Source organism: Trachurus trachurus (assembly GCF_905171665.1).
Source record: "Trachurus trachurus genome assembly, chromosome: 4".
In the NCBI taxonomy this organism is placed as follows: domain Eukaryota; kingdom Metazoa; phylum Chordata; class Actinopteri; order Carangiformes; family Carangidae; genus Trachurus; species Trachurus trachurus.
This window is the reverse complement of record NC_139898.1, coordinates 6,701,779-6,713,341: the sequence shown is the minus strand read 5'-3', so window position 1 is coordinate 6,713,341 and position 11,563 is coordinate 6,701,779. Positions and strand designations below refer to the sequence as shown.

Below are 11,563 nucleotides of genomic sequence, written 5' to 3'. Positions count from 1 at the left end.
GATGGTTTTTCCATTGATTTATGGTCACAAATAGATTTTTCCAGATTGTATATTGTGTATTCTAGATTTCTAGGTAATGGCAGTAGTTTTCTCCATGATGCTTTGGACTATTCTGACTATTTTGCTGGATGTGTTATTTTGGGTGCTATTACTGTAGATTGGTCTCATTAAAAGGCACAGTGAGGGGGATATTAGGATGTGGCAGCCAAAAAGATGCAAGAGGTGGTCAGTGTCATGTTGCCAGAATTCCTATGTAGTCCCATGGGACCTTACACATTGGTGTTTTATGTGCATTGTTAACAAATTCTCTGAAACCCATTTTATTTTTCTTCCCTGTGCAGTCATCTCAGGACGGATGATCTTGCATTGAATGAGTTGTTGTGTATTTGTGTTGGTTGATATAGTTAAGATGGTATTGCAGCATTTGGGGTGTTCTGGAGGTTCTCATTCCATTTTCTTCTTACCTGCTCAGTGCAGACAGACACAGTACTGGATTGATCAGATGGCACAAACACCACACGTGAATCATTATATTCCTCTAATGTGGAAAAAGTGTCAGTGTTGCATTTACAGTCTGCTCTGCCCGTGGTCCTGCTGCATTAAAAGTTCATTGATCTTGTTGACTTATAAGGTCAGGACTGATACATTGCTGTCATGCGTGTTGCTGGTGTTGAACTTCTTTGCAAACGATGTGAAAGTACTGTTTTCCCATAATGAAAAGATAAAAACATGCAAAAACGTTTTAATTTGTAATCCAAATGACACATATACAAGGATTCAGGATAATAGCATGTCATTTTCTGTGACCACAGCCAAAAGAACAACAAGAGAAAAAATACAATCTGTACAGAGTTGAGTTTACAGTGAGTATTCAGAGAACACTAAGGCAAATCATCAGCAGACAGAAAACATTGCCTTTGAATCCACCACAGCAGTATCAAGAAGTGTCTCTGCTACAAAACGATGACCCCCACCCTCCCCCGATCAGCAACCAGCTGCCTAAATTACACTGTGATAAAAGCAAAACAGAAACAGAAGGGATCTATCTAAATTCTAGCACTACTGTACATGTCTTCCCCGCGGCTCTGGAGAACCTACCTGGAGAAAGAAAAAAGAGAAACTCTACTGTACAACTCTGGGTTGGACCAACGTCTGCTCACCGACACAAACCCAAGCAACAGATGACTCAACGGCAGACAATAATACATAATTATAGTGAGTCAGTCCATTACTTCATGATGTGTTATGTTTCGCTCCAACAAAGACCAGGACCTGATTCACCAAGCGGCCCAGAATCACTTGCTCTCACAAGAAGTCGTGATGATGAGCTGAAGACGATGAACACACTTTAAACAAACTCCTCTGGGGATTCACATTAGGTGAAAGATTTAATGTTTAGCTCGTAAAAGAGAAACACTGAGACTCGTTATAGTTGGCTGCTCAGGGCAATTATGGTGATAACAAGGAAATTTGTACTATTTTCTATTTCTTAATGAACCACATGTTTGTGCCCTTGCTCACTGAACCTGTTCCTCCCACACTCAGACCGACCTGCAGGACCTCTCCCCTCATGAAGCTGCTGAAGATTTTGTGCTATAGTGACAGTGACAGTCCTCCGGCGGACTGGGAGTCCTGGTTTCATTTGGTTCAGTGTGCTCAGACCTGATCCACATGGATGTGTCGTGTTGATGCAGTTTGCATATGACTGTAAAAGTCAGACTAGTGAGGACGAGTCAGACTGATGCGTTGCGAACTGATGAAGTCCAGTTGCCTTCAATTCAATTTGTTGCCCAGAGATATGGCTGTAACAGACTTATAAGAGAAGCTGTTGTTTGTCATTTTGTGTAACTTCATTTGACACCCACACAAGAAACATTCTGTTTCCTATATTTTATTTTAACTGCTTCTTTTTATGGAATGTATCTCCCAGAAACCAGACAGATCTACAGTAAATAAGGACTCTGAACTGAAAGAATTAACAACAGAGACATTTTGCCACATCTGCAGCAAGTTGCATCAACTGGATTCCTGAACTTCATGCTTGTCTGCTGGATGGATAAATCAGCAGATTAAAGGGCATTAAATATGAGTTACTTCCTGTTCGTACATCATTCTGAAATTATATTCTATCACCATTTTTTTGTTTTGCTGTATCTTATCACCCTGCAAAAACCTCACATTCCCATCAGTGGAGACACTGTGAGGACACAACCACTATATATAACCTGCACCACAAACAAACAGTTTGAGTCTCCTGCTGTGAAAACCTCCAGAGAGAGAGGTGTCATAAACTGAGCCAATCACACACCAGCTTTGGAGAGAGGATTTGTGTGGAAGGTGGTGTGCTGTTGTTACATTAACAGCAACAGCTGTTAACATGTAGAACGTTCTGACTGAACCAGAGGAAAAGCGCTAACACCCAGAGCTGTACAGGAGAGCCACGTTTCCACAGGTAGGATCATCCAGGGCGTCTCGTCATAGTCTCTCTGCCCTTTAGTGTCCATCCAGTGTGACTCTGCGAAAATGACTCACAAGCATACACACACTCACTCTCTCACACACACACACGCAATAAAGGTAATGAGGTGGAACACACACACACACACATACACACACATGCGCTCGTTATCATGGCGAAGCACTCCTCCAGCTGCAGCTGTAGAGCAGCAGAGCTTTTTAAAGCAATGTACAGAATCAGGACACAATCAAAAGAATGTACAAAAAGGCACGTTTGAGCCCGGTGCTCCTGTACTGTGAGATTCAAGTGTAGATGAACGTCTGTAGCATGGCTGTCGCAGAGACAACGTCCCTTCTGAACGCACTTGTTCCGGCTGTTAGCTCAGGGTGGCTAATGCTCAGATGATAATGTCCATTAGCCTTGAATGCTCCCCCGCTGCCTCATCGGGGCGCCCCCCCTACCCCCGCCCGCGCGCCCGCCCACCCCCGCCGACTCCGCCGACTCCGCATGGCCCCTAGTCTCATCACCTGTCCTCCAGCAGCAGCAGGTCTCTGTTAAAAGATGTCCCCGTGGTGATACACAAGTGCCGATCATCCCAAAAGCCCCGTTCCTCGCTCCGTGTGGTGTTTTCCCTTAACTCCACCCACGCCACGCCTGTTGCCCTTGGAGCAGGGGTGGGGCGGGGCGGGGTGGGTTGGTTTGGGGGGGGGTGGTGGTGGTTGTTTTAGTTGTCGGCAGGCAGGCAGGCGGGCAGGGAGGGGGGGACGGGGCCGAGGGCGCTTAGTCGTCCCCTCCGCCGTACAGGTCGGCCAGCTTGCGGAAGCGCGGCCCCCAGTCGCCGAGGTAGTCGTAGTCCTGGTCTCCGCAGCTCGAGGAGGAGTGCAGGGAGCTGAGGGAGCCGGCGGTGGAGCCGCTGCCTTCGTAGTCGAACACCAGCAGGGAATCGTAGGGGGGGGCGGTGGGGTCGTTGTCCGCTGCCTTCAGGCCCTGGAAAAGACAAGACACAGGGAGACAGGAAGGTGTGTCAGTTACACAAGCACAGGTATGGACGCGGGCAAAGTTGTTGTTTAAAGTCATAATAAAAGTATCGATATGAAACATTTTCACACACACACATTCATTTGTACAGTATAAGCCCATACACCTATGCATTATATATGCAATTTTAATTAGTGTTGGGAACGGCAGTTCTTTTGAGAGTAATAAATAACTAGATTCAGTTTATTAAAAAGATTTGTTCAAAGAATCCGTTCACCAAATTGTCCAGTGCTTGACGGGAGTTGGTTAGTTCCAGATAAACGTTTGTTTTCTGACTAGTTGATTGTGTATATAATGTACACTTTAAAGGGGACATATTATGGAAATATCACTGCCTTCTGGCCCCCAAAATGTGAGAATTGACAAAAAGGTTGAAATCCATGTGGTTTTAGGAGCTGTTCCCTCAGTTGTCTTCCAATGATGTAACTAGGATTTGAATTTGCATAACCCCACCCCTGCCTGGGACCGGTAGAAGGGGCGGGGCAAGCAGTGGTTCATTTGCATTTAAAGGGACAGGCACTGAAACCAGCCGTTCTGAACAGGGCTGTTTTGAGTGGATGAAAAGAGCTGTGATGTTTGATCCTTGGAGTATTTTGACCAAAGCATGTCACAGACATGTCTTTAAGACACCTGGGAACTATTTTAATTTGTGGAAAAGGGGCAGAATATGTCTCCTTTAACTGTTATTTTATGACGCCGTTATTCCCATCACTGCACACAGTGAACGTTGAGCCCTCAGCCCTGAGTGACAGTACGTTCAGTGAACGCATCACTGAACATGCACCGTTCCCTCGCAACCAGAGTCTCCAGCACCAGATTCACGAGTGATTCAGTGATTCACAGACCACGCAGCGGTTCCAGACTCAACTGAACTGAACTGAGAAAAGAACGAATCAGGTCAGGAAGTGATTCTGTTCAGTTCCTTCACTCAAACAATTTGTTCCTTCGGACGAAAAACATTCGCGAACGATATGATACACATTTTGATATCTATTTATGTAACTTTATTAAACCAACATTAAGCAAACAAACATGAACATAAAGTTAATAGGTGCTGGGTACATTCAAAGTTCCATTTCTATATTTTATGTAGATTTATTATATATTTGCATAGAAAAACAATACAGCATATGTGCATATGTTGCATTTGCGTTTGGGACCATGTGAGGGCTCCTTATCAGCGATGGGGCAGTAATATGACTGATCAAACACACACAGCCTGTGTTTGATGTGCGCTGCACAACAGACTCACATCACAGGCTCCATAAATATCAGGGCTGCAGCACAGAACAGGTCTGTGTGTGATATCTGCTGCTGTCAGATCGTCCCCACGTGACCGCAGCCCACACACTCCACAGAATGTCTGCGAGAGGATGAGTTTACGCTTGAAAGAGCTACAAGACTCTGACTACATTTACCGCCGGATTACAATAATCCTATAAGGTTTCTATAGTAACTGTACGGGAACTGTAGAAGCCGCGTAAAAAGGCCCAGAGTCTGCGGACCCTCGCTGACCCGCTCCTGCTGCCTGAAAGGAGCCGCGTTCCCTCTCCCTGATATGTGGGACTTGTCCAATGTCGACCTCCTAATCACCAGCCCGCCAGTCTTAATCTCTGCATCACTCACCCCCCTCAAACCCCCTCCCACCCTCACTCACTCACTCACTCTAGTGAACAGCCACAAGACCGGGATTGAGAAGTGTGTGTTTGTGTGTGTGTGTGTGTGTACAGACAGTAGAGGGGAGTGCTGGGAGAGAAAGAGGGATTATGGAGGAGGATTTGGGTCAGGGTGCACAGATGCTGCCTCTATCTCTAGGAGGAGATTCAGCAGATTACCAGCACGCGCCCACATACACACACATACACATAAACAGTCTTCATGAACTGGTGGACAGACATGCATCCAGGATTGTAAAAATGGTAAATACTGCCACGAAGGTGATTGGCAAAAAAAAAAGACTCTCAAACACTCCATGTGATCTTTGAGAAGAAGGTACTTAGACTGGCTCATGGGAGTGATGAAGGATCCATCATCACGCATTCTGCCAGCCCCTACTTCACGGCAGCAGCAACCACAGGCTGGTGGCCTCCTAATAGTGGAAGCGTAGTGAACAGTAGCTCGCCCCATTGATCTTATTATTTGATACATTTTACGATTTATTCTTTAACTTTCCTATTTTGCACTCAAGTCAAACTTCTTGTCCTTTTCTACTTTTTTTTAGTTCTTAATTATAACTGGAAATGCCGACTGCTACGGTTCTGATTGTTAGTGCAAAGCTGTATTGTCTGGGTAACACTTTATAATAAGTACACACTATTAAGCATTAGTTAAGCATTAATAAATACTGAATTCTTCATTTATAACGCATGAATACTCATTAGTATGTAGTTTATAAATACAGTTAGTGCATCAATCAATGATGAGTAAAACATTTTTAAATGTATTTATAAACTACATACTAATGAGTATTCATGTGTTATAAATGATGAATTCAGTATTTCATGCTTAAAGCAGAAGTAAGCGATATTTTTGTGTTAATATAAGTCTTAAATAGGTATATCTTCCGACAGCAATCACTTACATAGAGTGTTTGGACCGAAACACGGGTCTCTCAGTCACTCTGCTCTGCTCTGAGCCGAGGAGAAAACTTTTCTCGTATCCTACAAGTTTTATCCAATGAGGAGAGAGAACGGCATGCAGGGCTGTGTGTGCAGCCAGAGCCAGTCTGGTGCAACCAAGGGATGCGCCTGAATGTGGTGACGTAGGGATGAGGACCAATAGATCCATGACGAGGGCGGGGGCTGCTAACTCCGTCGGCTGACAAGACGTTATGGTGCGTTCAAGGCAACCCGTAACTCGTGTCTTTCCGACCTGTGAAGTCGTACCAGTTCGATCTGGTACGACTTCACGGGTCGGAAGTTACGAGTGGCTGTTATAGTGACTTTCACAGGTAAAACAGGTCGGAAAAACACAAGTGGGTTGCCTGGAACGCTACAAAGTCGTAAGTCGTGACTTGAAGCTGTAACTTACGGTTTCAAAAGCCTGCCTGGAACGCAGCATTAGCCAAAACGACCGGATCGCTTACTTCTGCTTTAACTAATGCTTAATAGTGTGTACTTATTATAATGTGTTACCAATTGTTGTTGTATGGCTGTATGCACTTTTTGCCCAAGACAATAAAGTTTGTCTAATCTAATCTAATCTCCAATGAACACTGACACTGTTCCGTCCAAACTAACAGAACAGAGGTGTTGTCTCAGTGGATCTGATGAGCCCAGATGTTTTCGTCTGTCATCGGACCGAAGACGCTTCCACCGCTCTGACACTGAATGGGAGCCTATAGTATTAGCGCAGGGGAGAGAGAGAGAGAGAGGGAGAGGCATTGGCTTGTCATGTCTGCGGGATTAAGCTGTCTGGATCAGGCTGCCATGTCTGACAGGTCCCGCTCATTATTCGTTGCCGCGACTGGCAGATGCCTTTATTACAGCCCCGACCACAAAAAAGACTTCGCAAACAATGTGCAACGTGGAGGCAGGCAGGCAGCGGCGCGCAGGCCCGGCATGCAACGGCGGCACGCACACACTGATGATGATTCCTCAGTGTTGAGCTGAAGATGTGACAAGAGTTATCAGCTCTGAAGGAAGAGCTGAGTCTCCTCATGAAGCCCGCGATTAACTCAGAGACTCGTATTTAATCCATCTGAGGGATGTAATGCTTTCAGGAAGGTTTAGAGGCTCACACACACACACACGCACACACACACACACACACACACACACACACACACACACACACACACACACACACACACACACACACATACAAAGCTAAACCACAACAATTCACAAACATGTAAATATCTCCTCTCTGTTGTTCCTGGTTTGATAAAGTTTTTCTTTGCCTTTTACATGTTATTGCACTTACAGTAAAGTTCAGTGATAGTTGTGTGTGTGTGTGTGGGTGTGTGGGTGTGTGGGTGAGAGAGAGTACAATCTCCCAGAGAAGCAGTGTTGTTAATGAAAAGTAGTGAATGTATAACAAAACAAAATATCATCAGACCAGACAGCCATCAGATTTTTTAATTCCTCTGCAAATGGTAGATGAGCTGACAGACAAATGAATTTCGCTTTGTGAATTAATAAAGTAATTTGTATCCGTATTTGTGTTCCTGTTCGTGTTCATATTCATATTCATATCAGTATTCGTATGACTAGGCTTGTCAATCAATAAAATCTTAGTTGACGATTAATTACCACACAAATTATTGAAATTAACAATTTAATTGTCTCTTTCTGATCATTTTATGCCACTTTTACAGTATAAGTCCAAACATAATTCAATAATACACATATACCTTATGTAGAAGAAGAAGATTTCTGTTAGTTTCATCTGGCTGTTTTTATACAGATGAAGGGAAACCATTGTAACAATGATGCAAAATGACTGTGGTCAGCTCAAATGATTGCGGTCAGGCAATTATGTAATAACTGTGACAGGCCTGATGGCAACTGATTGTGGCAGTTTAACTTTACCAACTAAAAAAAGAGAATTAAGTCATCTGTTCTCTCCGTGCTCCCTGTGCTGTGGCCACCCCAAATGGTTAGGGATCGCTGTTAACTTTCATTATGCAGTGTGGGAAGGTGTGTGGAGGTGCAACATCAATTTACTGTACTGAGATTAAGCTGAACACACATTGTATGATTTTAGAAATACTGTTGTTTCATACCTCCTCACACTGTACGAGTAAATCGACCATGATTGTAAAACCAATGCTGACTTTTTACTGCATGCGTATAAATGTTCGATTCATAGATTTCAGCCACGTGGGAAGAAGTTGAAGTGTGGCTCAGGCTGGTGACCGCTTTGTTGTGACATCACCAAGTGACAGCAAGGGTTGGTTTTAAGGCTCGGTTTCTGAATACAGGCTGTGTGCATTTCTCTGTGGACTGATGTTTTAATGCTTTCACTGGATGAATACAGAACCTAGATCAACTATACTACACAAACTGCACATTTATACTTTATGGACCTTTAAATATATCAAACATGATGGAAAATGATGAGGATGGAAGCGTCAGAGTCTCAAAGCCTGAAGGTTTAATGAGCTGTGGCTCGTGGCCAGTCTGTGGAGCTGAACTCTGGTATCCAGGCTGGACCGTGTCTGAGCTGAGCTAATCTTGACCACTACAAAGCTTATTTAGAGTGACCCAGACCTCTGTTTGTCTGCCAACACCATTCTTTCAATACAACTGGAGGCGGACATGTCTCCTGCCTTCATCACTGTACTGTATACTTCATGTTTGAGGAGCTCACTGTTTATACGCAGGCTCTGTGCTCTGTTTTCATCAGCAGTAATCAGAGTGTCTGAAGGTTTCAGTGTGTGAGTTCTCATAGCAGCAGCTCTGAGAGAAACTGTTTGAACTTCAGTTTCCCTGAATCCTGTCAGATGATGAGGTAAACTGCACATCCTGAGCACTTTGATGCCCAATACCACAGGATAGAAACAGGCTGAGAGAAGCAAAAGATCTAACGTTTGCTAATCCTGTCTGTCTGTGCACACTGTCCGCTCACTGTCTGCATCTCACTCTGGGTGATTCATCACTTCCTGCGAGCTGACACCTGCAGGTTTAAACTGACAACACTGACAAACATGTTGTCTCTGATATTTCAACTCCTCACACACACACAGACAGAAACACACACACAGTGTTGTCCCACCTCGTGGATGAAGTCTCCTATGTCTCCTGGGTGGGGGGCAGCGGAGCGGACTGGGTACTGGTGGTCGTAGTGGAGGGGCCTCTCATCCAGACGTCTGATCCCCACTTTGACACACTCTGGCTCCAGAGCATCAGGCTGCTGCAGCTGACTCAGGTCGTAGTCCTGAAACAACACACACACATACACACACGTTAGTGTCACAGTAACAGGGGGCAAGTCCAACAACACACCCTGTGGTGCTGCCAGATGTAAAGTCAGAGGATCATCGTCTGGAGGCATGTTAACATCTGGCCAGATGTTTCAGTCTGGGGATGGACCATCAGACCAACAGAGAGGCCTGACCTCTGACCTCCTGACAGTCCCCCCTACATCTAATGTGTGATGTCAGTACCCTCCATAGTCTTGGTTTTCATTTCTATTAGTTGCTGTGCTTTAGTTTTTTTGAGTGTTTGCATTAGTTGCTTTACTTATACAGCCCTTTATTTGATGCATGATCAGCAGTTGGTTTTCAGATTGTTTTGAACCATTTTTGGATGGTGTAGGATTTTGTTGTGTTTTGCAGTTTTTGCACTCCCAGGTGAAAATGTATTGGAGTGTGTATATTAAACCTGATTGAATACTAGGGCTGATCCTCAGCCTGGAGTTAGATAGATACTTTATTGATCCCAAGGGAAGTTCAAGTATCCAGTAGCAGCACAAGACAGACAATTAGAAATATAAAAGACATTGAAATGTTATATGTAAGATACTGAAAATAGAATGAATAGAACTGAAATAATAATAATAATAACATTAATAATTAATAATAATACATGAGATTTGTATAGTGCTTTTCTAAGGCACTCAAAGATGCTTTACATGAAGAATTTCTTGAAAAATGAAAAATGAAACAAAAAAACCCAAACAAATTGAGATGCAGTGGGTGTCAGGACTTGTATTATTATTTTTTCTTTTGAAAAGGTGGGTTTTGATCTGATTTTTAAATGAGTGCAGAGAGTCTGAGATGCGGACATTTAGAGGGAGGGAGTTCCAGAGGGTTGGGGCAGCGATGGCAAAGGCTCTGTCCCCCTCTGGGAAAAAAGAAAAGAAAATCTGTGGCAAATACAAATGTGCATAATATAAAATGGACACTGGGGGAGGCAATCAGTGAGTGGGAGTGGAGCAGCAGGTGGAACCACAGGCCACCACACACAGGGCAGGCTGAGCGAGGTTTGACTATAAAGTGCTGCAGAGAAACTGGACCAAAGGAGCCCAGTCGATGTTTCTTTAGGCTAAATGGGCTGTTTGTGAGACGGATCATCACCAACAAGCAGCCAGGTCATTAAAAAAAGACTTAAACACTTACTGTAAACGCTCTGTAGTTTGATCTCTGACAGTAATGTTGTTGTGGGTCACACAGACACATGGTAACCATCAGTTAATATCCAACAGGCACGTTTTATTACAGTTTAGTACAAGTGAACCGAACTGAACACTGATACAGTTAATGGGTATGTCACCACCTTCATGGTCCATCTGTATTTAAGAGCTGATGCAGTGAGATTTTCAATGACTCCGAGCTCTGATGCAACGTTTCCTATTCCTCCTACATCAGCCGTCCTCAGGGAGGACTGAACCTAGCTCTAATGCTGTGTAATTAGAGAAACATTGCCCATCTTTCACTTTCTCTTTTCAAACGCAGGCACAGCGAGCGGGCAGGGAGGGCGGGGGGACGTGTGTGTCACAGCCTCTGATCTGTCGGTGGTGAATGGTGGAGCGTGAGTCACTGCAGCAACCATCCAGAAACCATTTCATGCTCTCTGGTCTCCAAGGAAATCGACTGAAGCAGCCTTTTCAGGACAATAACTGCATGTTGTTGACTGACCTTGGGCTTTGTTGGTGATAATGGGCCAACCAACAGAATGCTTGTCGCTGAAGAGCTGCTGAGAGCCTCACTACTACCAACAGGGAGGAAGGAAATGCTGCCTCCTTGTATTTTGTTCTTACAGCGACCAGGCTGACTCATGTCCCCGTAGGCCCTGTTCAGACCTGGTATTAACCTGTGTCATCAGTGATGTGATCACAGCGGACGGCTCTAAGTACGTCTGTTCACACCTGCTTTAAGACTGGACCTCCCTCCCCTGTGGTACATGGCGATAAACAGGTATCTGTTGGATGCATTTGAGTTCACACTGCTTAAAGGGATAGTTCAACATTTTGGAAAATTGGACCATTGCCATAATCCCTAGTTTTAGGGGTAGATTCGTTACCTTTAAATCTTGGTGCAAGCTATTTTTAGAACGGCGGAGCAGAGCCGCGAGCTGCTCAGAGCTAAGCTACGGAGGCTAATGGGATTTCTTGGTTTCCCTC

At 44.5% G+C, this 11,563-nt stretch overlaps 1 protein-coding gene across 1 annotated transcript in view; it reads right to left on the bottom strand.

The window, feature by feature from the left end:
• Nucleotides 1-728: 728 nt before the first annotated feature.
• Nucleotides 729-11,563, bottom strand: part of LOC310985187 (cadherin-2-like) — a 106,411-nt gene continuing 95,576 nt past the window's right edge. The window contains exons 15-16 of the mRNA XM_083970696.1: nt 9,215-9,376; nt 729-3,445 (exon numbers count right to left, since the gene is read on the bottom strand). Coding sequence (XP_083826822.1) covers nt 3,239-3,445; nt 9,215-9,376 — 369 coding nt within the window. The 3' untranslated portion in view covers nt 729-3,238. The remainder of the gene's footprint in view (nt 3,446-9,214; nt 9,377-11,563) is intronic.